This window comes from Camelus bactrianus, chromosome 18 (genome assembly GCF_048773025.1).
Source record: "Camelus bactrianus isolate YW-2024 breed Bactrian camel chromosome 18, ASM4877302v1, whole genome shotgun sequence".
In the NCBI taxonomy this organism is placed as follows: Eukaryota; Metazoa; Chordata; class Mammalia; order Artiodactyla; family Camelidae; genus Camelus; species Camelus bactrianus.
In genome coordinates this window covers 12,244,427-12,272,104 of record NC_133556.1, presented here as the reverse complement: position 1 = coordinate 12,272,104, position 27,678 = coordinate 12,244,427, and the positions used below count along the sequence as shown (strand labels likewise).

Sequence of the window (27,678 nt, the reverse complement as noted above, 5' to 3'; positions counted from 1 at the left end):
GGTCAAGCCCATTGCGTGGGGTTGGCACATAAAACATTTTGACTGTCGTTCTCTTTCTAAAGTGTGCTGCTGTTGCTTTTATTGTTAGTGACCAGGGGTCCAACCACTGAATTGCTTCATGCCTTTAACTCACTGGGGAGTTTCAGCTCCAAGAAACCTGTCTGGCATTAGGTGGTGCCTTGATGAGGTGAGATCTGGACGAGAACTCTTTCTCTGCAGGTCCTTAAGGTCAGGCCCATGGACTCCTAAGGGTTCCATGTGTAGGACTGAGGAAGTCTGTGAACTTAGATGAGAAAATCATTATGCCCTTGGTTTCTTTCACCTTTGAATGACATTTAGCATCTCCTTCAATTATGAAAGGAGACAACAAACCACAATAGATGAAAAATGCCTACCTCTTTGTCCCCAGTAGAAATCACAGATAATTTCATGTCAAATTAGTTGTTGCAGAAATCCTGTAATATCATCTATACTCATATAACTTTGTAGGTATGTGAGTTACAGTGATATCACATCTTATTTAGTGTATTAATAAAAGGTATATGTATTTTCTATACCATCACTTTTGTGCGTTTCTATCTAACTGGGTTTCTTGGTAATCCTATGTGCATTATTTTACACATTTCTGAAACGTTATTCTAAGAAGGGGTTTGTAAGCCTCCACAGACTGCCAAATGCCAGGAGGCACAAGGTTAACTCAGGCTGGTACCACCTGTCAGGCCAGAGGCCAGAGCACACGGGGACGATCCCGGGACTGGTCTTCTCGGACCGGCTCCTCCTCCCAGTCCCCTGGGGAATCACTCAACTGTTGCAACCCCCTGCTTTTCTTTTAACTTATTTCAGAGAAAGGGCAGCAGGAATCCGCGTCCGGCGCCGGCAGGGGGCGTGGCTGCATCGCTCTGCGCCGCTTACGGGAGGCCCGGCATCCAAGGAGCCCAGACCGCATCTTTTCACCCGTTCAACCACCGACTCCCCGCTTACCACACTGCACGCCGCGCCACCGCCCTTGGCAACCATGGCAACCACTCCATACACCGGGGCCAGACGGAGCCATGAGCCACCCCGGCCGGCTTACAGTTCGCTGTCCTTTCAGACCCCACTATTCACTGTCCTTTCAACAGGTACTGGGGACGCGGGGTCCCCGCCACTGAGGAATGTAACTCAGATTTCCACCAGGGGGCGCTGGTATGCAGGGGTGAGGGAGCCCACCTGCGTTTCCCCTTCCCTAAAAAGACGTGCCGCGAAAGGTCCCAGGCGACCGGCCTGCCTGCTCTCTTCTCCCCGTTTTTTCCTTTTTCCCTCCTTGCCTGTCATCCCACTCTCTGCTTACCTCGCCCTTTCTCTCTCATCTCTTATTTCTTCCCCTCTTTGTCACATTTCTGTCTGGATGTCTCGTCGCTATTTCTAACACTACGTCTATTTCTCGTCGTCATTCCATGCTTGTTTCTCCTTTTTCTCTCTTTATATATGTCTCTTTCTTCCTCGCTCCTTCCTCCCTCTACACACACTCCCTCCCTCCTAAGCTGCAAGCAGCTCTTTGGGGCTGGGGGCCAGCCCTGCAGCTCATGAAAGGAGGAACTCTGCAGAGGGATGGTGGTGGGTGGGCAGCCTCTCCTTTTCAGCCTCTTGGGTGAGTGATTGCTCCTCCCGGCAGCCTCGCTGCTGGATAGGATGCACCAGCAGCCTGGATGGAGGCGGGGCAGGCACTGGGAAGACAAACACCGGTGCTGGCCCCGCACAGATGGTTCTCTATCCACCACCAATGACCTGTGTCACCCTGTACAAGCTACACCGCCTCTCTGGGTCTCAGTGGCCTTGTTTAAACGAGCATCACCAAATAGAGTAAACAGTGGGTTTAAATAAGACTCTTGGAAGGTCTAAATATCTGTTGTGGGCAGCTTTTGAATGGTTCCCTATGACCGGTGATCACTGCCTCGTGACATCCAGACCCTTGTGCACCCCTCTCCCTCAGTGTGGGCCAGACCTCATGACTTGCTTCTAGCAAATTGGAATATGGCAAAAGTAGAGAGATTTCACTTCTGAGGTCAGGCTCCACAAGACCGCGACTTCCATCCTGCCGGCTCTGTGTCTCTGGTGCGCTCGCTTGCTTACTTGTTGGGATGAAGTAGCCACACCACAAACTTCCTATAAAGAGGGTCACGTGGCAAAGAACTGAGGCCTCTGGCCGACAGCCAACAAAGAACTGAAGCCGTCAGTCCAACAGAATCCTCCCAACTACTGTGGATCCTGGAAGGAGACCTTCCATCAGCTGAGCTTTGAAAGACTCTAGCCAAAGCCAGCATCTTCATCCCAGCCTGGGAGAGGACCCAGCTAAGCTGCCTTCAGAAGCTGACCTGCAGAAGCCATGAGACCGTACGTGCATGGTCATATGTGACTGAGCTTTGGGGTCATTTATTATGCAGCAGCAGATAACGAACACAATATATAAAAGATCTTGTATTAGCTAGGGTAGGCTGAAGTCCAGGAACAAATAGACCCAAACACGTAAGAGCGCAACAAAGCCATCCTGAGGGATATCAGGTCAAAGAGAGGCTCTCTTTCATGCGATTATTCAGGGCCTGAGATTCCTTCTGCCTGTGGTTCCACTGTCCCCCAGGACCCTGCTGTTGTCTGCATTCAGCCCACAAGGGGAAATGGAGCATGGTGGAGGCAATCCCACTTCCATAAAAGCTCAGCGCCTAAAGAGGCACTCGTTACAGCCGCTCCCAGTCTCCTGGGGGGAAAACTCAGTCCTGCGGGCCCACCTCTGTTCAGAAGAGACTAGTAACTGTATCTGGTCATGGTGGCTATGATCTTGGAGAGAACAGATCTGGACGGTGTGGACCCAACCTAAACCCCCAGTCTATACTGACCAAACAAAGCCTGGCCCTGGGCTCCTCTGCTCCAGGTCATCTTTCCTGACAGTAAAATTGCCAGGGTTGTATCTACTGAGAAGATCTTGCCTTTCTCATCTCGTCCTCTGTCCTCAAGCTGCCCAGCCAAGGCCTAGGAGTCTCCTCTCTCTTGTGGCCTGCTACTATTCATGGATTCTACAGAGTGTTTGGCCTGCTCCAGGGAGGGGACCTTGTATGCTGCAGTATTTGGTTTATTCCTAATTTGCCTACAAAGTTATGAGCTCTGGAAGATTTCCGTATCACACCACATCTTCACCATCAGGGTGGAACCATTGCCCCAGACATTTTAGATCATCCTCAATCAGGCTTCCTGAATCAGCAGAAATTTGTTTCTGAATCAGTGTTAAGATTAGGTTCAGTGGCATAGCTCAAGAAACCCAAATAAACAAACAAAAGATTTGTTTTTCACATGATTTTTCTCTCATGTAAAGAAACCTTAAAGTAGGCAACCCAAGGTTGGTGTGATAGCTTCATCAGGAGCCCAAGGTACCCTTGTTTTTTTGCTACACTGTTCTCAAAGTCACCTTATAATTATAATATGGTTGCTGCAGCTCCAGCCATCACGTCCATGTTCCAGGTATCAGGGAAACAAAGAGGCAAGGGCCAAAGGGTAGATCTCCAAGCTGAATGGGCCTCTTTGAAGAACATTCTGAGAAATTCCAGCCAGTGACTTCCACTTAGCACTCACTGGCCGTCCCTATCAGCAAGGGAGGCTGGGAGATGTGGTTTCCTAGCCGGGCACCTTGTTGCACACAGCAGTGCTGAGGTTCTCTTAGCAAGGAAGAAAGGGAGTTGGGTGGGCAGCTGGCAGTCTGATACATCCTCTTACTCCCTACAGGAGCTGAAAGATGGATTCTCACAGACCCAAACCCCAATTGGCTTTTCCATAATTGCTATTAATGGTATTGATTAAACTGTCTGTATCTTTGCACTTTTATGGCTCTGCTGAAGAGTGCCCCCAGGCCATGGTGTCTTTGTCACAGCTAACAGTGGCCGAGTGTAAGAGAGTGGCAGTGCTGTCTCCTGGGCAGAAGGACTGTCACTTCCCAGATCCTGGCACCCAGCGCCTGAGAAGATCAGATAAAGCAATGCTTATGGAGCACATTTTTTTTTTAAATAGTAGGAGTAGATTTATTTTATACCAGTTTTAGATTTGCAGAAAAATTAAGCAGGTAGTACAGAGAGTTGTCATAACACATAATTTCCCCTCTGATCATTCCTGACTTTAGTCCGTTTGTTATAACTAATGAAACTGTATAGATGCATCATTATTAACTGCAGTCCATAATTTATTCTGATTTCCTTAATTTTTTTTTTTTTTACCTGACTATTGTCCCAGGATCCCATCTAGGACACCACGTTATATTTAGTTTTCACGTCTCCTTAGCTCCTCTCACCTGTGACATATTCTCAGACAATCCTTGTTCTCGATGACCTGGACAATTTTAAAGAGGACTGGTCTGGAATTTGTGTAGCTGCTTCTCTAGTGGAATTCATTTGACTTTTTTCTAATAATTCAGCTGTGGCAGAGGGTTTTGGCGGGGAAAACCTCAGAGGACAAGTGCCATTGTCATCATACCATCACCGTGACTGATGGCTGTTCAGGTCGACCTTGCCCACCTGGCTAAGGTAGTGATTGTCAGTTTCCTCCGCTGTGAAGTTACTCTTTCCCCTCCTTTTCCAAACTCTATTCTTTGGAAGGACGTCATAAGCAAGGAGGGGGGAGTCATGCTCCCCCTTCTTACGGTCAAGGCTCTCCATAATTTATTTGGAATTCTGTGTATGAGCTCTGGCAGCCTCTTCCCATGGAGAAGTTTTAAAACTACTGTTGGATTCTTTTCCTCTCACTGTTAGACCTAAAATAAGCCTGTTGCATTTTTTTGGAAACAGTAACTTAGGAATGCATATTTTGACCTTGCCCATGATTAAATATTAAACAATATCTTTGTTTTAAATGATGTGTTTTATTTTCTCTTTGCGAGTCACCTAGTTAAATAAACTATGAACTGTCAAGGTGTCCTCGTCTTCAAAAGTGACATGTAACAAGTGTAACTTTCATCCCCCAGCTGTCAGGAGCATGTTCATGAAAAGAGGCTCTCCTCACACCCACTTCCGTCAGCCCAGCACACAGCTCACATCCTCACGGGCGCTGGAAGCTGGGACGGCGAGCCGTCAGAAAGCATCCGAGTCATACAAGCACAGCAGGACTGGCGGGAACATTAAAGGCCACCTATTCTGCTTGAACCTCCCCAGGAACAGAACGCCCTCCCTCCTGAGACCTCCACCCCAGCTTTGGGAGGACAGCTCTATTAGAAAGCAGAGTCTTACTCTGAGCTCAAAGCCACAGCCTGGTTTCCATCCATTTGGGCCCATTCTGAATCTCTGGGTCATAAAAAACAAATCTAAGCCATCTCCCATGGATGGTGCCCCCTGCCCACCCCCATAGCCACCGAGTCGTCAAGGCAGTGACCGTCTCCTTCAAGTTCAACACGCTTGATTTCTTCCTTGACAAGGTGCGATGTTCAGGTTAATTCCCATCCCAGCTACTCTCCTGTGAGTGGACTTCAAGGTGGCAGGACTACCACTTCCTCCTGAATTTTCCACCCCAAGATCCCACTGGATGTTTTTGGAGCCTGCTGACCAATAACGAGGCAGCTAGTAACTAAAGCCCATATCATTTCATACTAGACGCTTGCTAAGCCATATCTCCCCTCAACATACAGCTGACTTTTTGGACCAAAATGAGGGGACGTCAATTTATCCCATTAAATTTAATCGTGTCATGACCCCATTGTGTGTGATATTCAGGAAGTTATAGGTACCTGCATGCAAGGGCAAGGGCGGGAAGGATGCTCGTAAACCCGATGAACAGTAGTCTGGGGGTCTCTCTGGAAGCTGGGATTCCTGTGGTTATTTCCCTCCTGTTTTTACTTAGCTGTATTATCTAATTTTTCTCTAATGAACCATCAATTCATTTGTAACTTGAAAAAAAAGTTACTCCTGTTTGGGTCAGATGATTTTCCTAGCCTGCGGAAGACTCTTTGCACTGTTTTGGGCAGATCTGACCAGTCTGTTCTCACCTAAAAGGGCACCCTGACTGGCACTTCCAGCTCACCAGGGGGAAGGCAGCACCAGCTGCTGAAGTCACTGCCGTCCCCCTGGGACGAAGCTGCTCCCAGGGCCTGGGGACATGAGGAATGACGTCGGTGACTCTCTGCTCCTCTGTCATCCAAGAGTCCATGGCAGGGAACCGAGGCAAGTTCCTGCGACTGCTCAGTGGTCCTCCCAGCCTATCCGAGGCTTGCATATTAGAACAGAGCGTCAGAGGACAGCTGCGGGACAGGTTGTGTGGCCTCATGGTTATGAACCAGCGCTTTTGCGGGAGAGAGACTGGAGTCTGCACTGCAGTCCTGCCCCTTACCGACTCCGCGACATCAGGACACATTCTGATCTCTCTGAGCCCTAGTGTCCTCCCCTGGAAAGGCAAAACAGTGGCGCTGGCCCGGTGGTTGCTGGGAGAAATGAGAGAGAAGGGGCTTGTGAAAGCCTTTGCCCTCAGCCTGCACGCAGCATGCACTCGAGGAACGCTGGCTGGTAGGGTTACAGTGATAGTTACACTTTTGTACCCTCCTCCCAGGCACAGGGCTGGCCCTGTGCTACCAGCAACCCCCGCCAGCACCAGCAGCTGGCACCAGCCTGACGAAGAAACCAGCCCACCAACAACCGACATCTAGGGAAAGCAGTAAAAGCAAAACAAACAAACAAACAAAAAAATAGCAAAACAAAAGCAAAATACAAACCCTCCCTTGTGTCTGAGAGAAACTCTCACCTGCACTCACCTTTGCCAACTTCCAGAGACCAGTGTGAAACTGCCTCGCCCTTCTGGATAATTCTTTGGGAGTCAGAAAGGTCTTTACACAGCAGATAACTTAAAAGCAAACCCCAAAATGTAAACCAAAGAACAACGACAATAACAAACTTCCCACCCTGACAACCCAAAGCCTGGACTGTTTCCTCCGAGGAGATGATGGCTTCCTTCCACCGAACGGTCACTGCGCGTGTCTATCTCACCGCAGTCAAGAGCTGGGCCCTGGCTAAGCTCTGGGAGACTGTCACGTGCGCTGGGAGAGCAGCGGCTCTCCATCGGGGGTCGGGGTCAGGGTCAAGGTCAGATCAGAGTCAGGCTGTGGACCGCCTGAGCACAAGGTCAATAGGAAGCAGGAGTTTCTGGCCCTCTCTCCCCCAGGTTCCTACAGAGAGTCAATTTCCTCTGCTCCCTGCCTGCTGCGAGCCTGGCACTGTGCTGGGGCTGACTAGAACCTCCCAGAAACTGTCCAGACACGCAGGTTTGCTCCAGAGACCAGAGCAGCAATCCCACCCTCTAAAACTACTGCTAACTACTGTGTATAAAATAGATGAACAACAAGGTCCTACTGTTTAGCAGAAGGAACTGTATTCAATACCTTGTAATAGCCTATAATTAAAAAGAATATGAAAAGGAATATATATATACGTATGACTGAATCACTGTGCTGTACATCGGAAACTAACACTGTAAATCAACTACACTTCAGTTTAAAAAATAAATAAATAATAAAACAAGTAAAAAAAAAAAAAAAAAAACAATTCTAGAAACAGTCCCAAGACAGACTTGGAACCTCACACGTTTGGGCAAAGTCATGGTAGGTTAGGGTAAGACTTCTAGGGGCAAAGTGATTCTGAATTCTGAAACAGCGGAAAGGACATGCATTCTCATTGTACACTGGAACCAGAATTTCCTCTGGTATCCACGTTGGCATTGGGTGGGGGACACTCTTCAAAGAACATCTAAGAAGTAGGTATAAATAACACGGTAGTGGAATGCAGGCCGGGGGGAGGGGGCAGGTCTTGGAGGCACTCGGCAGCTATGCAGTTCAATAGCTTTTGCATTAAGTCTTCGTTTGCTCAATCTTGTTCGTAGGAGCAAATGTGCAGGCAAACATTAACTCAAGGATCCGGAATTCTGAATTAGAGAGGTCAGGACTTGGACTGATGCAGAGAAATTCAGAGACAGGAATGGGGGCAGCAGAGACTTGATTTGGTGATTTGGACCATGACGGGGAAGTTTCATGCTTCTTTGTGTGTTTTCAAGGGCAGTTAAGTCTCTGGGGAGAAATTTTTAAACAGAGCAGCCTGTACGTTCTTTGTCGTTGTTGTCGTTATCTGCGTGGCTGGATTCTAACCCTGCCTTATAACTAACCAGTGACGGTGCCCAGGACTCTGCAGAAGATCTCAGCATCTGAAGTTGCTGATGCCCAAACCTCGCCCAGTGCCTGCTGGATGTCACCCCTGGAAGTCCTGCTTTTCCTGCCTTTCAAAGCTAAATTCCACACTGGATGCGAGCCCAGCCAGGCTCCCGGGGCTGAGGGAGGGTTCACGTTAGTGATTGTCGAGTGACCTCTTTGGTGAGAAGATTAGTCCAGCTGAAATTGACAGAGTTCACCAAGAGTCCCTAAACCTCGCTCTGACCAGTTTGGATGTGCCAGGAAGTGCTTCCTTTAAGTGAAAAGGTGAAAATTCTCCACTTAATAAGGAAAGCAAAAAACAATCCTATGCTGAGGTTGCTAAGATCTACGTTAAGAACGAGTCTTCCATCTGTGAAATTGTGAAGAAGGAAAAAGAAACGCGTGCTAGTTCTGCAGTCACACCTCAAACTGCAAAAGTCACAGCCACGGTGCGTGAGAAGCGCTCTATTAAGACGGAAAGGGCATCACGTTTGTACAATAAGAAATTCTGAGAGAGAGAGACCACATGCACATAACTCTGATTACAGCACACTGTTCTGTGTTATTGTTTCTTATCGCCTCATACGCTCCTACCACGCCTAGTTTATAGATCGAGCTTTACCATAGGTATGCACGCATGGGGAAAAACACATTCCATGGGCTTTGGTACTGTCCACTGCTTCAGGTATCCACTGGGGTTCTTGGAACACATCCCCGGGGATAAGGGGAGACCACTGTGCCCAATTCTGTGGCAAATGGAACGTGGCTTCCCAGCCAAGAAGGTTAACCATTTCACCAGGTGGGCAAAATGAATTCTGTCCATGATGAAGTTGCTGCCAAGGGAAGAGAGATGGTTCCTCTCAGTTACAACCAGCAGCATCAGAGCTCCAAGGAGGGGCACTGACTTAAGGTGGGAGGTAGATTTTAATGGACTGTTAATCCTGTTTTTGGACTCCAGAGGGCCGGACAGTGGGGAGAGGTCACTGTTGAACTGAACTAAAATGAACCTCTGGGGTCTGGGGCCCACCGCAGGTCCCCCGACTTAGGTCTCAGAAACTTGCTTAAGTGAGAAGCAGAGCGGCCGAGAGACTCCGGGATTTGTGCTTCCGTCCAGAAGAAGGGGCAGCAGACGTTCACCGGGAGCTCAGATCCAAACAGGATGCTGACATGCTGGCAACGAGCGGGAATCGGGACCCCACGTCTGGCCCCCTGACCGTCCGTCCACAGACTGCCTGGACCACTGGGTTCCCCGTGCAGTCTCTGAGCCCCTCCCGATCCTACCCCTGGGCTGGCTGTCACTCAGCCTTCCTCAGAGCAGCCCTCAAAAGCAAAGTGGAAGGAGGCAAAATAGCATGTAAGTCAGGGCCAACCCTTTTTGTGGACAGCCTGGGGGCGTCGCCTGCTCTGCCCAGGCCTGGACCTCTGCCCTTTGTGAAATGGGGATGCTTTTCGAGAATAGTGGGGAAAAAAAAATCAGATGAAAAAAAAAATGGCTTCAGAAACTCAAGACAAGGGCTTGGAGTGACTGAAGATGGCGGCTTCTGGCCCAAATTGTGCTTTCTCAGCTCCTTCTGTTTCTTCTCCTCTAGCCACCAGAATCAGCGTAAAGAACACACCAGGGAAATAAAACATTCAAAGATGTCAGCTTTGACGGCTCGGGCATGTATCAGATACACCATCTGTGATTCTTTTTGGCTATACAAATTAAGGAGGTAAAAAATTAAAGAGAAAAAACAGCCACCAGACCGGGGCGTCGGGGGACTGCGTGGGTAGCGGGTGATGCACACAGATTGTCAGAACTCAAGCCTGATGCCTGGGGCTTGCTGCCTGCAGTCATCGTGCAGAGACAGGTCTCTGGAACTTCCAAATTCTCCCAAAGCACTGAGACCCAAGGCGCCCCCAAGGCCCCACTTCCCCTTTTCTCTCCTCCCTCTCTGGCTACAGTTAACTCCTCTTCTCTGCCTTGGCCACTGGCCTGCCACCCCCATGCCTTCAGGTCCACTGGGATGCTGTGGGGCAAAGAAGATGCTGACCTGAATGCTGGCCTCCTGTTCCAGCCATTGGGAAGCAGCAGTGCCAATGTGAATGGACAGCCCAGGTCTCCCAGAAGCCGGGATTTGGAGCACAGGTACTGGTCCCTGGAGGCTAAGAGCGTCCATGGCCCTACACCAGCAACCCTGTCCCTCCAGGTAAACAAGCGAACCCACCATCCCACCTGCTGCCTTGGGGCCCTGAGGAAGAGGAGCAATTCTCTCTCGAAAATTCCAGGATGCTTCCTGCTGTCTGTATTCTAGGGTGCAGCCTTGAAGGTACAAATGAGCCCAAAGTGCAGTGAGCAAGTCAGAGGGTGGGGTCTCCAATTCCATCAGAGGGGACGTGAGCTTGGATGCTGGGGAAAACAGAGCAGGTCTTGTGGCTTCTCTGGTCTGGGGCTGTTTGGATGCAGGCTCCCACAGGGGCCCACCAGGGACCTCGCTGGGATTTGGGCTCAAAGCCTCAACCAATGGTAAAACAGAACAGTGTTTTCTGTGAGCATCTACTTTAAGCCCCACACAGGAGAATGGGTCAGTCGGGGCAGGACGCCTCTCCAAAGCATCGCCTTCGAACATCATCTCAATGCCTCCCTTGACCCCCAAGGGAGCCTGAGACCCTGGGCTCCTCTCACTTAAGAGTAACCCTGAGACCCTGCTATTGAAGTTGGTGAACTCCTCACTACCAAACAGTAGGACTTTCCATCATCATGTTCACGGACCCCGATTCCCAGAATCCCCCAAAATGGCAACTGATGCCCGTCTGGGGGTTGGTGACACCGACCAAGCCGGATTGCCTTGGCTTCGTGGGAGGGAACCGGTGTGAGGCTGTCCCTGCTGAGGGGACATCTGTCCATTTCCGGGGCAGAAAGCCTGCTGTCTTTTTGGATTTCATTTTTCCCGTGAACAGAAGGGGCAGGTGCTCCCACCACAGGCTCCCTGGTCTCCAGAGATGGAAGTGGCTGCCGGCAGCAGGAAGGGGTGGGTCAGGACACTCGTCGGGGTCACCTGTGCCCCTCCTCTTCCTCACGGCTTTCTGCACCTACCTGGCCCTCCTAGCCTGGGGCCCCCAAGGGGGTGAGCAAGCAGGTGCCACGTGTAAGGTTCTGTCCTGCTGTGGGGGGGGGGCCAGGGCAAGGGCAGGCTGGCTGTGTCTTGACCCTATGAAGTGAATGCTCTTTGTCTTTAAAAAGACCAGACTCCCAAACCAGAAGCCCCCCACCACATCCCAGGAACTGCCCCCCTGCCCGGCCTCTGGAAGAATCAAGAAGCAAACAAGGCTGAGCTGGGAGGTGTGTTTATTTCACAAGGAGGGGAGACGGGGCAGGAGTGATCACCAGTAAGATGCCACCGAATGAGACACTGTAAACCCCAAACTGGGCAGGTACAGGGTTTGGTTCCGGGCAGGGCTTGGCCGGCAGCATGAGGGAGAGAGACGGGGACTGGCAGAAGGGACAGGCTTCCAGCTGGGGCACAGCCAGGGGTAAGGCCCAGCCACATCCTCCTGGCCAACGACCATGGCCAACCCTCTCCCCCAAGCTTCTCAGCAGCCTCGTCCCGAGCCTGGCAAGCAATAAAGCCACAGCTCAAGGCCACTCCCCTACGTCTGCTCCATCATGCACTCTGACGCGCAACCCAGACACACGCCACGCACGCACACACACACAGGCAGCCCCGCACTCGCACACCACGCAGGCACCCACCCTCCTACGCATGCACACGCGTCCATATATTAACTCTGATTTATAAGTGCACCCTAACCAGAGGGCAATCGGAAAAAAATTATTACTCTTCAGAGAGGACTCGACTGCCTTCTCCCCAGTCAGCCAGCAGAGCACGGGGGACATGGGACAAGCACCCTCCGGGGTCCTGGCCACCTGTGCCGTGCTGATGTCAGTCCTTAGGCGCCAGGTGGGGGCTGCTTGCTGCCCCCTCTGTGGCAGCTGTGAGTCTGGGCTCCCCGGTCCTGGGCAGGCAGAGCGGCACGGGCCCCTCACAGCTGAGACCATTCTGCATGCTCCCCCCTCCCACACAGGCGGAAGAGCTGGTCCAGGCACATGGGAGCCTGGTGCCCAGGTGACCGTGGAAGTGTCAGCTCCTTCCACGTCATCTGTGGGGGGTGGCTCCAGAAAAGCCCAAGGCCACCTGCTGGAAAGGTTTGGGGGCAGTGATCTTGGGCTGTGAACGGGTATCTGGGCAGAAGCAACCTCGGGGGAAACTGTCTCAGGGCCTCACTGTCTCCTCCTTGGAGGGGGAGCTCGGAGGTGGCAGACCCCCGCCCCCACCTTTGTCGAGGGCTGGGGTGGAATTCAGAAGCTGCTGCTGCTGCAAGAGATGAGAGAAAGGAGGGGCCCCTGCCAATCCCAGTCCCTATAGTGGGTGGGAAGATGACCAGGAGGAGATGTTATGTCACTCCTTGGTACCAGGTCCACATCCGGGCTGCAGAAAACATGGCGCCTAGGTTCCCAGAGAAGGGCTGGGGGGCTTTGCCAGGTGCACGAGCCTCAGGCAGCTGGATGCCTGATGGGGACACGGAGCCTCCATCCGGGGCCCGGGGCTGTCCTGGAGAAGCCCTGCCGGCTCCGTGCTGGCTCTCTCCCAGCGTGGCTGGTCCAGAGGACGGCAGACCCTGTCCCAGGGGCTGGGCAACGAGGGCCCCAGCTCCTCCCACTCCCACTACTTGATGGAGTTCTTAATCGTCCACCTCTGCCCCGTGCAGCTGCGGAGGATGAGGTCGATGCCAGCCAGGCCGCGGTTCTCCACCTCCAGGCAGCGCCCTGTGCCCTTGTTCATGATGGCGCCGTTCTGGGAGGAGAGGGGTGAGAGGGAGGAGAGAGACAGACAGCCAGACAGACAGCCAGACAGACAGAGGCAGAAACACAGACAGAGAGAGACAGAGATAAGGACAGAGAAACAGAGAGACAGAGACAGAGGGCGAGACAGAGAAAGACAGAGGATGAGAGGCAGGGAGAAAGAGAGAGAGACAGGCACAGAGAGACAGAGACAGGGAGAGGCGGAGAGACAGAGACAGGGAAAGGGGAGGGAGAGAGAGGCGTCACCACCGCAGTGCCAGCACACTGGGAACAGCCCACCGCAATTCTTCGCACAGAGGGAGGGGTCATCCCGCCTTCTCTGGAAACCCTGAGGTCAGAAAATAAGCTTCCCCAAGTCTGAGTGGCTGCACCAGGGGATGGGCACTGGTGGGGGATGCTGTCCAGGTGGGGAATGGCCAGGGGGTTCTCAACCTGACTTTCTCAATCCCACTGGCACTTAGAAGATTTCAGGAAAATCACTCTCCACTGCTCCCCTGCCCCCGAGATGTATCAGAGCCCAGCCCAGCCTAGCACTGTGGCTACAGGGACCCCGAAGGCGGTCTCACAGGGAAGTGCCCCAGCAAATCCCCCTGACCGTGACTGGGGTCCAGGTGCCTGGTCCCAGGCCGGGAGACCTTGGGTTGCACTTGGCCGGGTGCCCCTCCGTGGGGAGCCGGGCCCCTGTGGGGCCCACAGCATCCTCACCTGCTCTGGGCGGCTGGCCCCGTCCGCGGAGCACTCACCTGGATGAAGTTCCAGCGCTTGTACAGGCTGCTCTTGACCTTGTCGCAGTCCAGGAGCTGGGGCAGCCGACTTTTGGAGTTGTCCACCAGGCAGCGGGTGTCAGGGAGGAGCGTGGTGGTCCCCAGGGCTCCCAGGTGCAGGAAGCCCTCCTTGGTGTAGCGGGCCAGCTGGGGAGAGACCAAGAACAGGGGGCGCGGCAGTAAGACCACGAGGGGAGACGTGGCTCAGACCTGCAGGGGTTACCCGTGCCCCTGTGCGGGCTGCAGTCCTGGCCACCTTCGCAGGCCCGTCACACACCCCAACACGCACCCAACTGACAGGGCGCCCTGCCCAGGAAGCCCTCCAGCTTCCTAAGCTTGGATACAGATTCCCTGGGGCCAGTCCCCAGTCCCCTTCTAAGCCTCTCCTTGGTCAATGTTTCGGGAGTCTGACCTTCCAGCGGGCGCGGCCACCTTGAACAAGTCACCAAACCTCTCTGAGCCTCCATTTCCTCCTCATTTGTAAACTGAGATTAATTAAATCTGCCCTCCTACACAGGGCCCAAAGAGGCAGTTCACTGAAGAAGAAACAAACGTATTAAAAAGTGTTCAGCCTCCTAGGTATTAAAATAAAGAACCAAAACAAGAAACTACATTTGAAAAAAAAAAGAGATGATCTGTATTTTGTCAAGTTGAGCCTACGATGGGGCTGGAGGGAGCGTAAATTACTACAACCTTTCAAAAAGGAATTTCAAAATACAAACTTTGTGCTTTTAAAATGTTCTTCTTCTTTGACCCAATAAATCTACTTTAAAAAATCTATCCCAAGGAAATAATTAGAATAGTGGGCAAAAGTTTACATTGGGGGTGGGGGTGGGGGCACTGGATGAAGGCAGTCAAAAGGCAAAGACTTCCAGTTATTAGGGATGTAATGTACAACATGATAAATAGAATGAACACAGCTGTATGTTATACAGGAAACTTGTTAAGACAGTAAATCCTAAGAGTTCTTATCACAAGAGAAAAAAATGTCTTCTTCTGTTTCTTTAATTTTGTATCCATAGGAGATGATGGATGCTCACTAAACTCACAGGGACAGTCGTTTCATGATGCATGTAAGTCAGATCATCACGCTGAACACCTTAGACTTATACAGTGCCGTGTGTCAATTATATCAATAAAACTGGAGGGAAAAAAGTTTATGTACAGGTTTTTTATTGCAATGTGATTTCTAATGATGAAAAGGCAGAAACATCCTAATTGTGCAACCCAGTCCTGGTACTTGCTCTCGGCTGTATGTCCTGCAATGAATGCTAGGAGATTGTGGTAGATCCCCCAAACGGCCACATCCTTCACTCTCCCTTCTGTACCTGGGGCAATATGTCTTTGCAGCAACTTCCATCAAAGTGAAGTCTGTTTCCTTGCCCTTACGTATTGGTTGGCCTTGTGACTGGCTTTGGCCAACAGAACGAGGCAGAAAGGAGGATGCGTCTGTGCCTTGGAATACACCTTGCATATTTCTTACCTCTTGGAACCCTGCTGCCACTGTGGCAGTCAGCCCAGAATGGCCCGCTAGAGGGTGGTAGACATGTGGGCCAACCAACCAACCAGTCAAACACCAGACAAGTGGATGAGGTTATCATAGATCAGGTAGCCCTCAGCCCACCTGTTGGCCAACAGGAGATGCATGAATGAATCCAACCAAAATCATCTGAGCCTGGTCCAGATCACAGAACCATCCAACTGACCTGTAGACTTGTAAGCAATAATAAATGCATATTGTTTCATGCCACTAAATTTGGGGGTGGTTGTTATGCAGCAACAGCTATCTGATACAGGGATGGTGTTGCCTGCCAACCCTTCTCACAACTAGGTGTGAGTCCATGCTGGTTTGGTGGCTTGGCTTCTCCCTTCTGCCCATGTTGTTTAAAACCCTGTATTCCAACTTTTGAACAAATACATTCACCTGTCTTTCCCACTCCTTTAAGGGGTAGGGGCTGGGTCTGATCTACTTCATTGCCTCCTAGGAGATAATCACAGACTGAGGGCTCCAAACGTGTTTGTGAAAGAGCACGTTATACATGTGCTGACTGCCATCATTTACGAAATGTAGCCACAGCTATTCCTTTAAACTCCACAAATGTATTTTGAAGGTGTCCAGCCCGGGGACAGACTTTTGGACTTCCTGTTCGTTCTCCCAATCCTATGAGGTGACTGGCGCAGAAGTGATGATCGTTAATATACAACGGATGCTTAACCAATCCCAAAATAGTATTACCAGTCAGTGTGTATGGGTGGTACCTCCTGCATCATTTTGAAGCATGGTACAAAGAATAAATAACATCATTTTTACAAACCCTGTAAGAAAGGTACTGTTACTGTCCCCATTTTTAAAGAAGAGGAAACTGAGGCATGAAGACATCAGGTCACCTGGCCAGGTCCTGGCCTCTATCCCCAGGCCCCGAAGGTTGGCAGCCCTTGCCCAGCAGCTGAGTAGCAGAGCACCCTCCTTTCCGACGACCCTGGGCTCCTGAGAGCCTGGGCATTTCTGGCCAGGGATGGAGCAGAAAGGAGCTCTGCTCAGGGACACAGGTGCTTCTTTTCCGGGGCATAAGATCCTCCTTAGGGGCTCTCTCTCCTCTGCTCTGATCCCCAAAGCAAGCTTGCCTGGTACCCTTGGAAACAAGTGACAGGGAGTTTATTAAATGCCCTTGAGAGAAATGCTGTTAACATGTGCTTTAAATCCAAATTAGTTCCAAATCAGAGTAATTGTTAGAGGCAAAATGGTAAGAAAATCAGAAGCCCTTCCCCACCCCTCCCTTGACAACGTCTCTCTGAATATATTTAAATTCACCAAATGCAAAGTGATGAATGACAGAAAGCTGCCTTTATGTTCAGGGGAAAGATATACACAGCTGCTTATTGAAATTATGAATCAATCTATTATCCAGCAGGCAAATGAGTAGTGCTAAGAACATTAATTAACCGAGCATATCTGTGACCCAGATGTTTAAAGAGCGAAGCTAAATGCCACTGGGAGTTAGAAGCTCTCTCTTCTGAGGTCTTCTAGGGCATGAAAACAACAAGACCCAGACTTCCAGGACCTGCAGGGGCCACACATCAGCCCCCTGCCAGGCAGGGCAGGTGGGGAGGGCTCTGCAGGATTTCCCATCTAGGGGAGGGCAGTGTCTCACACCAGGAACACATAGAAGGAGGCCACGTGCATGGGCTCTGCTGGCCTGGCCAAGGGCCCTGGGTCAGGGGAAGGGTCTTGTGGTCTGAAAGGACGATGGGGCTAAAATTAGGCCAACAGATCTCACACCCACTCCTCCCCAACAAGACAGGAGAGTGGTGAGTGCTGGGACCGGATGTCCACCGGATGCCCCAGTCCTGGATAGGGGGCCATCGAGTCCACCTCCCACTGCTCACCATCCCCAGCGCTCCTTCTGTAAGCACCTCTGCTCCCCATCCTCTGTGCATCCAACCAGCTTTCCTACCTTCAGGGCTTTGCCCCAGCTCTTGCTCTGCCTGGAAATGCAAGTTACTGGCCTTCTTCTAGAACTTTCCAGCTTTAACTCTCCTAGACCTCAGTGCGATTCTCTCCATTTCACAAGGTCTTCTCGCATTCTTCCAGCCCCCAGCCACCTCCTCTCAAGTTGTTGGAACAACACGGATGCATATTCTCTGGTGTCTCCCTTCAAGGCACCGGTGAGCCTCATCTCCACCTGACCCTTCTGTGTATCCTTCCACCAGGTGATGGCTGTGTGCGCTGCTTCCACTTTGGGGCTAGTATGAACGATGCCACTATGAACATTCACGTTAAGTTTTCACAGGAACATCAATTCTCTTAGGTCTACAGTTCACCCTTGAACAGCACAGGTTTGAGATACACAGATCCACTTACATGTGGATTTTTTTCAATAAACAGGTACTACGTGGTCCTTGGTTGGCTGAATCTGCAGATCGGGAACTGCCGATCAGAAGGACCAGCTATCAAGCTATGCATGGATGTTTCACCGTGCAGAAGGTCGGAGACCCTAAGCGCTGCACTGTTTGAGGGTCAACTGTATATCTCTGTGTGCATACTCACAAAATTATGGCCAAGCCATACTGTGGGATTTGTCACCTCAGTACGACGCTCACTGTTGTCAAGGCAATCTTGCTAAAAGGAGGAGAAGCATGTGTTTACACACCGTGCGCTCCACTGACAAGCCAATGGGTGACGCCTCCTCCTCTGAGGTGGTAACTTCTTGACACTTGTTGACATTTATTTCTTTTGTGGCTCCCTGTTCTCTCCCCAGGGTCTAGGTTTGCAAACCTGAATCGGCTTTATCGCCTCTCTCCTCCCTAAAGTTTCAAGTCTCACAATGCCTGTCTCTACGTGTCTCTCTCATATATGCCCTCCTAGTACCCCGAGTCTCTTCTGAGCCCAGAATGGCTGCAGTAGCTTTGTAACTGGTCCTTTCCCCTTCAGCCCTCCCCAGTTTCCACCAAGGACCACATAGTACCTATTTATTGGGAAAAAAAATCCATATGTAAGTGGATCTGTGTACCTCCCCAGTCCTGCAGGCTCAAATGGTATCATTCCCCACCTCAGCACTCAATGGCTCCCACTGTCCACCGATTTAAGAATAAACTTTTTACCATGATCTTCTACTGTAGGTCCTCAACTTACCTTTTCAGTCTTAGTTAACTCTTGGCTTCTTGGCTTAGTCTGACAGATGACTTGAAGTTTCTCAAAAACAGTCAAGTGTATTCCCCGTATATAACCCCACCCCACCCCTACCCCATCTCCTCTAGCTCCGCAAGGCCACACCACCATGTAATCTCTTTCAACTTACATACTTATATATTCTGTTAATGTGTCTTTCCTTGTTACAGATTGTTACTGTTGCTGTTTTAGTACAGTAGCATTCCAGCCATCGTTACAGAGCATAAGGACCAAGGAAAGCATCTTACAAAAAGCAAACGCTCTATAAATGTCTTTTGAATTGAATGGGATTACTCTAGATTCGGCTGCTGGGCCCAAGAGGAGAAATAAATGTCATTTTCCACAACCCTAATGCATTAGGAAAAAAACCTCTGAGCTCAAATACAATTAATTCTCATTTAGGAGAAAAAGGAATTTTCTATTTGAAATGATCTAAGAGGCACATAAAACCATTAACCCACATTTAACAGCCTTGCAGGGAAACGAAAATATGCAGGTTATAGCCAAATAAAGAAAAACCAGCCAAATAATTGTGGAATGTCTCTGGAACACAGCAAAATCTATTAGATTGTCAATAAAAATGTGGCTTTCAATTGCTTTCATATTCAGGGTCTTTCTCATCACTTTAAAATCAGGCCTAGTCAGGGTAGAAAGCCGTTACTAAATGAAAAACGCAGTTTACCCAGGAGACAGAGAGATGGGTTTCATTGATTCAAAACTGCTTGGGGGTGAATTTATTTGTTTGTTGCCTGGCTAAAGCCACAAGAGTGGTTTCTGGTGACTACATGCACCTGTGTATATTTTAAAAAGCAAATAGACTTTCTCCATCACTGTCCAGGGCATGCCAGAACCCAAAGTGAACATGGGAAAAAAAAAAAGTTTCTAACTATCTCAAAGTGGATGCCTGGTGGCAGCCTGGGGACTGGGATGGGGGAAAGGGGCTGGAGGACTATGTACGGAGCAGGCATGGAAACTTTCTGTATGTTGACTCAGGGAGTTTCACAGGTGTGCACCCCTGCCAAAACTTAGCAAATGGTATCCTTTAAACAGAGGCAGCTTATTGGACTGATCTTATACGTCAATCAAGTTGATTGAAAAATCTCTCTGGAAGCTTAGAAGGCATGCTCTAGAATCAGATATGTTTCCTGCAGAGATGGCCAGCTCCTGGGCGGGGCGGGGTGGGGGGCGGCATGGTCCAAGGGCCTTCTTCCTCCATCTTCTCCCACCCACCATTGTGACTCCTCGTGCTGGAGTAAAACACCCTATTTCCAGACAATGCATTTGCTGCTTAGAATGAATGGGGAGACATATTTGCGCCACAAAACCTTGGGCTGATTTCTCTGCAGACAGGTCTAGGAGTGGATGGATCAGAGGCAGTGCCCCCTGGAGGTGGGGGAGTGGCAGAGTGTGGCCATTGAGCTTTGTGGAGAGAGCTTGGGGCCACTGGGAGAGGGGCCCTGAGTGTGGAGAGCACCGGGATGAGGGTCAAAAGAGCCAAGTGGGAGACAGTGGTTGAGGTTGGTGGACAGTGCAGCCCTCTCCAGCTTCCCAAGGATCGGGAGCAAATCCCTAAGCATGCCTGCCACTCCCACCCTGACTGCTAAATCGCTGAGAGGAGCAACAAAGACTATTTCTCAGTGAACAGATGCATTTCTTTCTTGCCTCTGTGTGTAAAACAGGAAGGTAGGATTACATCCTGGTGGAGCGTGGAAGTGCTGGTAAACGTTTTTCTCCCTTTTTAGCTGATCTTAGTTAAATCTGTCTCACCTTCTCATTCTGCCACTTGACACAGCAGCATTCCCGGCTTAGTGCTGAGTCATCAAAGGACACACTACACTGTACGGGTCCAACGTAACTCTGGAGCCTGCTTAAGAAATTCAAGCTCTGTCACTAAATGCTTTTATGACCCCAGGCCAGTTACTGCAGCCCTCTGGGACAGTTTCCTCCTCTTCAAAATGGGGATGACTTTAGGATTTTTCTCAGAGGGCACTGATGGAATTAAATGAGTGAGAGGAGGACGTGGCACATAGGCAGCCCTGTACCCTCAATGGTATGCTCATTTCCTCTGACCTCACGCACCGGTGGAGAACGGGGGCCTTGTTTCTGCTTCACTACAGAGTCCTCTGCCTCCCTCGAGGTTCCGTGTGGCCTCACGGGGCCAGCATTTCCTGGCGCTCAGCCACTCCAGGCGTCCTGCTCTCCCCGGATCCATTGGTCCAAGGGATGGTTGCCCCCATTGCTTCAGCAGTACTGCTGGGCAGCCGACCACCTCCAGGCAGCTACCCGGCCCATCAGGCTCTCCTGGGCTGGGTGCGTCTGGCGTGTGTTTCTTGGGATGGCCGCCTGACCCAGGGAAGGCTGTCCCCTCGCCCGGGATGCCCCCACGGCTCTGCTCCTGTCTTTCCCCACCCCAGCACCACGCCACTGCCCTGCTTTGGTCCAGATCCTTCATGCCCTTGCCTGGAATGGGCCAGATTCAAGCACTGGGTCTTGAGTCGGACTCTTGGTACTCAGCGCCGCACCCCCAAAGCCACCCCGTGTTCCACGGATGTTCCCGGGTCCTTAGCTCACGCCCTCACGTCTCCTTCTCGGCCCCTTCTCACGCCCCGATGATGCTGGCCTGTCTTCTGCTCCTGGCACGTTCCATGACGAACCCAGGGAAACCGCGGACTGGAAGCCAGCCTTGACCGCCCAGGAATTCAGAGCCTTAACAGAGGAGTTAGACGGGCGCCTGGTTACGACGGGCAGGCGTGAGCGCGCATGCGCAGACGCTCTGCTATGGAAGCCGCCCCTGAGGTTGCGGGTTGCCCCGCCACTCAACACGCGCTCGACTCCAGGAGCCGATCCGGGGCTGTTCACTCCTTCACTGGCAGGAGTCATTTCATCCATGACGGTGCCCTACAAAAGTCAGGGCACTTCCCTCCCTTTTTCCTTCCACTGAAGATTCTGTATTTTCTCTTTTTCTTTTTAATAAGTGTCATATACTGTTTTTTAAAATTGAAGTATAGTCAGTTTACAATGCTGTGTCAGTTTCTGGTGTACAGCATAATAGCTCAGTCATATACATACATACATATATTCCTTTCCATATTCTTTTTCATTACAGGTTACTACAAGATACTGAATATAGTTCCCTAGGCTACACAGTATAAACTTGTTGCTTATCTATATTATATATAGTGGTCGGTATCTGCAGATCTCCAACCTCCAATTTATCCCTTCCCACCCCTTCCTCCCCATCCCCCGGCCCCAGAACTATGTGTTCTCTATGTCTGTGAGTCTGTTTCTGTTTTATATATAAATTCATTTGTCTTTTTCTTTTTTTTTAGATTCTACATATGAATGATATATGGCATTTTTCTTTCTCTTTCTGGCTTACTCATTTAAAATAACAAACTCCAGGTCCATCCATGTTGCTGCAAATGGTATTATTTTATTCTTTTTTATGGTTGAGTAATATTGCATTGTATAAATATACCACAACTTGAAGAGTCTATATATATTTTTTTCTCTCAATTCTAGAAGCCCAAACTCCCACTGGCACAGTGGTTCCTCCCACGCTATCAGTCTTCACCCTCCCAGCTGAGCCCATCAGTGTACCCTGCGGCCAACCTGGGCTCACCTCAGGGCCGCCACACAGGCTTGGCCAAAGCATCTGGTCCTCTCCCCACTACCCAGACACTGACATGCTGTTTGTGCACACTTCACCCATCGTTAAACATCTGTAGATTGCCCACCAAGACGCCTCTTCATCTGGAGAGAATATTGCCTTGGAATCCTCTGGAAGAATGCCTTTCCCTGGAATTTGGAGCCTTCAACATTGTGAGCTATGCTCAGTGAGCTAGAAACTGAAGGTCTTGGAGAGGTAACACTGGCTGGCAGGTCAGTGGATTTCCATGTCTCTGTTGAGATGAATTCATAAATTCCTCTTGGGGAAAAAAAAAAAACAAAAACAAAAACTAAAGTGCCTATGTTTCTGCTCCAATATCCCCTAATTTGACCCAGGTGAAATGAAGTTTTTGGTAGAGTTTTATTCGAATTCAGATGACAGAACATCTACTTTCTGAGCCCCCCTGGCCTCTGCAGCTCTGCCTTCAGCACCAAGCTGGGATGTTCAGCTGCCTGGGGAGAACGTCACTCCCGGGAGTCCCTGAGCCCACCTCCTCCAAACTCACACTGCCCCATGCAGAACTCATCATCCCGGGACCCCAGCCTCAGGAAAGTCACCACTCTACCCATCAAGCCAGGGACTTGAGTGTCACCTCCGCCTCCCTTATCCCTTCCCTCCACCTCTCAACCATCAACTCCAGCCAACTTGACCTCCTGAACAGTTTTTAAAAACTTTTTAGGTCAAAATAGCTTTAGTCTTACAAAAATTTCTATAAATAACACAGAGAGGTCCATGTATGCCCGACACTCAGCTTATCCTAAAGTTAACATCTTCTATAATCATTAAACAATTAGCAAAGCCAGGGAACTGACATTGGTACCATCCCACTAACTAATCTACAGACCTCACGGGGATTTCCAGTTTTCCCATGATGCCCGTTTCCTCTTGGGATCCAATCCTGGATACAAGTTGTATTTTGCTGTCATGACTCTGGGACTCCTTTGATATGGGACAGCTCCTCAGTCTCTCTCTCTTTTTTGTTTATTTTGTTGAAACTAGTTTTAATCTTACCCATTTCTCTTTTGGAGGCCTGGGGGGACCTCATATATATAAAATCTGGTTAATCATAACCCTTGATTCATAAACATTACCATCTTCGGTCTGGGCAAAACTATCTTTTCTCTTTATTAATTTTTTGGGGGAACAGTCTAGATGTCTGATAGGAGTCCCTTGGATGCAGGTCCTGTCACCTGTGACACTCAGCCACGGAAGCTGCAGAGGAAGCCATGAGGAGTCCACACAGTGGACTCCCAGCAGGGAGGCCAGCGATGGTGCCACCATGTCGTGAGCCACCTGAAGAAGGCCTTCATCACACCTTCCTAGAACCTATGTCAGGGTGCACGGCACCCTGTGTGGCCCTGTGTGGGTGAATTCCACTGAGGTGTCTCATATGTGGCACTTTGTACAACCCCTAGCTCCTGAGCCAGGCAGGAGGTACCACGAGGACAGTCTAGAACATTCTGCCACCCACATCTGGTCTTCTTTTGGCCTCATCTAGTAGAAACCCAGACTCCAGAGGCCCAAACTCCACTAGCCCCAAACCCTTCAGCATCCTCCCTTCATTCTGATCGGCCGTATTCTCAGACCGTCCCCATTTCAAACCAGCAACGTCTTTGAAAATAATCATTCAATAGACGCTGCTGCTCCAAAGAGAAAACTCTCTGAACTAAACGGTTAGGGGATGAGGCTATTCGAATATCTGGTACTTGCTTTGCTGCATCTCACGGTGCTAAGACCACAAATGGCTTTTTACTGGTGGTTTCACCTTCCCCCTTGTCGTCCTTCAGAAGCAGGGATGTTGCTTATGAACTCAGTGATGTGAAAACAACCTAAGCAATCACCATATTTCTTTAAAAAACAAAAAAGTCTGAAAGCAAGCCTCAGACATCATAATGATTGTTTGAGGGTGGTGGGATTATAGATGATTTAAATTTGCCTTTTTTAAATTCACCATAATGCTGTTGCATCTTCAGTAAAAGAGAAAAAGATTAGCAGCGACTTGCTTAGAAATTCAATAGCTCTGGGCAAGGTAGGAAGGTTTGGTTGATAATGTGCCCACCATCCTATTGTTCAGTCTGAGTTCCTTATTCCAAGCCTCACATTAACACAAAATCTTCCTGGATCACTTTTTGTGGCTAGAGAAAAAAAAAATCAACTAAACTTCCAATCAGAGGTAAAACTTCTAACTGAGAATCTCCACTAAAAAACAACTGAAGATTGTAAGTCTGATTTTCTGGAAAGAAAAGCTCATCAACCCATTCTGGCAAGAAGGAAGCAGTACAGGAATTCCTCCTTAACCCGGAGTCCTCCTTAAGCAAGATCAAATACATGCGCCTTTAGTTCTTTCCGCCGTTTAGGACATTAAATGTTCTCGTTCCCTGTACATGGACTGTGAGATCCACTTTTCAGGGATGGTTAGAAAGAGAGAAGCAGGGATTGGAAATAGAAAAGGGAAGCAAAGCAGATGGCAGAGAAGGAGGCTCAGGTCCCCCTCCAAGCCTCGGAAAAGTCTCAGGGAGCAGAAAGCAAGTAGCCCTGCACCCCTTTGAGGTCTGCGGAGAGGGTGGGTGTTGAGGGGTGCCCCGCAGGCTGGATGGGGGCGCGGCATGGGAGGCGGGAGCGAAAAGCTCCTGAAATAATAGCATCAGAAATGTCTTGAATATTTTGAGAGAAGATGAGTCAGAGAAACAACAACAACAAAAAATCTGCAACGAGGCAAAATGGATTTACGTGTTGCACTGGAATGAAGGGGAGGGTTTTAAAAAAATATATTGCATAAGAGATGGGAAATGGAAATACTGCGGCACAGAATCCGTGGTACCCACTTCAGATGTTAAGCAGCTCCAATGTTGTCTGTCCTGCTCTCCATCATCTCTCTTTTGTGTGTGTCCGTTTCCCAAACATAACCAGTACCTGCCTCCCTCCTCCAGCCCTGTTATCCCACAAGGTCTCAGGTTCCCCTGCTTCAGCCTCATGGTGGTTTCCAGGAATTGAGGGATCACAGGGCTTGCTTCTTATTAAATGCTGGAGAGGCTGGCTCCCAGAAAATGGGCCTGTTTTCTGGGGCAGAGACATCTTTCCTGGGGTGCTAACTCCAGTGTGCTCTCCATGGCTCTGTCCCCTGAGCCTCAACACTTAACACGACTTTATCTGGAAGCCAAGAGGCTGCTGGATGTCATTAACTTCTGCGTTTTCCAGTGCCTCCCACACGTTAATAGCCCGCTGGAGCCTTGTCACTCCGTGGGGCCCTAGTACCTTATTGGCAAAATGCATCATTGTGACAAGGTGTTTGGATGATGTATCGTTTAAATGATGAAGCCATCAAAGACTAAGTCCAAGATCAGATTAAATTTAATTATGGGATAAAAGAATTCTCATCTGTCATTCTGTTGATGAATTAACAGAGGGAAGGAATGTGATCAGAAAAAGATCAGAAAAGAGGGGAGAGGAAGACTAAAGGTATTACAGAAGGACAGACAGAGGGCAGGCATGTGATACCCTCCCTGGAGCCCACTGAACCAGAAAGGTCCCTGGAACAGAGCCTGACTCCTCTCAGTTCCTCTCCAGAGCGCGCATCTCATCTTAAGAACATCTCACTCCAGCCAGTAGCTCTTTCAGAGGGTGCTCTGTGAAGTCCCCAGGGCCACTGCACTCAGAACCCTTGCTGGTCGCGCCCCGTCCTCGGCGTGGCTGCCGGGCGGTGTGGTCCTCGGCTTGGGAGCAGCCGGTATCAGCATGGGTGGGGCCATGCAGGTGGCTCCCACGAACACTCCCAGTTAAGCTGGTCCTCAACTTGGATGTGTCTAAAAGCACCTGGGGGCAAAGGGAGGGACTGAAGAGAGGGACTGGCCCTGAAGGGGTCCAGGGGAATGTCGAGGGGTGGCAGAATCTTGATGGTGGTGGGGTTACTTGACCGTACGTGTGTGGCAAGACTTGCAAAACTACTTTAAAAAGAGTAAATTTACCTTAAAAGGGAAAAAAAATACCCATATCTAAAAACTGAAATAGTATTATAAATTTAAAAAATTTAGGCTGGAATACGAGGCATAACCTAGGCCTTTCCTGGGCAAAGGACATTTGATCACTACCTGTACATTTAACACATAGCCTTGCCCATGATTCATGCTTAGTAAATTGTGCGGATTGGAAAGAGAAAGCATTTGGAGATGCCTGTTAACACTCAGCTCCCCAGGCCCCACCTTCAGGAGGTCTGGGCTTGGACTTGGGGATCAGCTGCTGATGGCTTGCAGTCACGTGGATCACACCTGAGATGCTGGGCGGGGAGCCCAGACCTTCATCCTGGGTCTTGATACTCTGTCCCTATCAGCTACTCTGGACCCCGTGCCTTATCAACTGCCTTTATGTCCCCCAAACATGCCATGTGCCCCCGCCTCTGCAATGCACTTGCTTAGCATTGCCTCTGCGGGCGCTTCAAGTCTTCCTTCCATGCTCTGCTGGGAGACTCAAGGATGTGAGCCGTACCCTGCCCCGAGGAGTGCACCAGATAGCACAGCCCAGCATCCAAGACCAGGGGTCACAGGATGGCTTGAAAAGCGGCATTACCTGAATCTCAGTTTTCTCAATAGTAAAAGGAGCTGTGGGCAGGGGGTGGTCACTGCCTACCTGACAGGCTGAACGTTACCAAAATCAGAAATGGGTTTATCATCAGCATTTTGTTCCCTGTCTCGACCCCAAGCCGTGGCTCTGGCCCAAGTGCTGTCCTACGAAGCTGCACCATTGGGACCTCAGGCTCCGCTGCAGTAACTTGAGAGCAGCCTCAGAGCCATCAGAGGGGAATTAAAGAATGATGCCCCGAGCCCAGCACTGGCCACCCTGTTCTCTCTCCTTGACCTTCGTCCTCAGGGAAATCGGAATGAGGGAGGTTGGCAGGATGCCCCATTGGGCTGGGACAGAGAGCAGGAAGGGGCTGTCAGGAGGACAATCTCACAGCTGATACCTCGAGGGGAGACCTTGGCTGCTCCAAGGAAGGGCCCCGTCTGGACCTGGGCCCAGGGCGGCAAAAGCCTGGAGGGGGTGGGGGATTCCTGGGCCTCCTTAGACAGGACCTCCTGCTCTAAATGGGTTCAAGCTGACACCAAAGGCTGCTGCTGCATCCTTGACATCTATTTTTAAACAAAACAGGCTCAGAAAAGAAACAGAGGTTTGTCTAATGCAAATTAGTAACGAGACGAGAGGAAGGCTGGTCGCTAGCTCGCGACTGAGCAGGCTCTCTGAGTGGCTGGGAACCCTTTCCATCTTGTTGACAAACACATGCTGCAAGACAGGAAATTACCCTCCTCAGTGCCTGTTTTATCTCTGCTTAATTGCTGTTTGGTAATAAATTACAACACAGAGTCCATTAATTAAGCCAACAAGGTCTGTGGAACACCAATTCCTTCTTCTGGGAGTTGCCTTGTTACAGGAGCTTTGATGCAGTCTGTTTGCCCACAGCACTTTACGAAGCGGTTTAAAAAGATGCCAAGGCATCTCCTAGCCTAGAGGGAGTGGGTTTGAGAAGGAGGGGGAGGGAAGCTTGATGGGCGAGGGAGGGAC

At 50.1% G+C, this 27,678-nt stretch overlaps 1 protein-coding gene across 3 annotated transcripts in view; it reads right to left on the bottom strand.

The window, feature by feature from the left end:
• Positions 1–11,490: 11,490 nt before the first annotated feature.
• GALNT17 (polypeptide N-acetylgalactosaminyltransferase 17) overlaps positions 11,491–27,678 on the bottom strand; it is a 365,190-nt gene continuing 349,002 nt past the window's right edge. For 2 of the 3 annotated variants that reach the window (XM_010972375.3, XM_074345980.1), the window contains exons 10-11: positions 13,766–13,933; positions 11,491–13,014 (exon numbers count right to left, since the gene is read on the bottom strand). In XM_010972375.3, the coding sequence (XP_010970677.2) occupies positions 12,886–13,014; positions 13,766–13,933 (297 nt within the window). In that variant the 3' untranslated portion in view covers positions 11,491–12,885. Of the gene's footprint in view, positions 13,015–13,765; positions 13,934–21,806; positions 22,382–27,678 lie in introns of those variants that run through there. The other variant, XM_074345979.1, reaches the window with a different exon arrangement.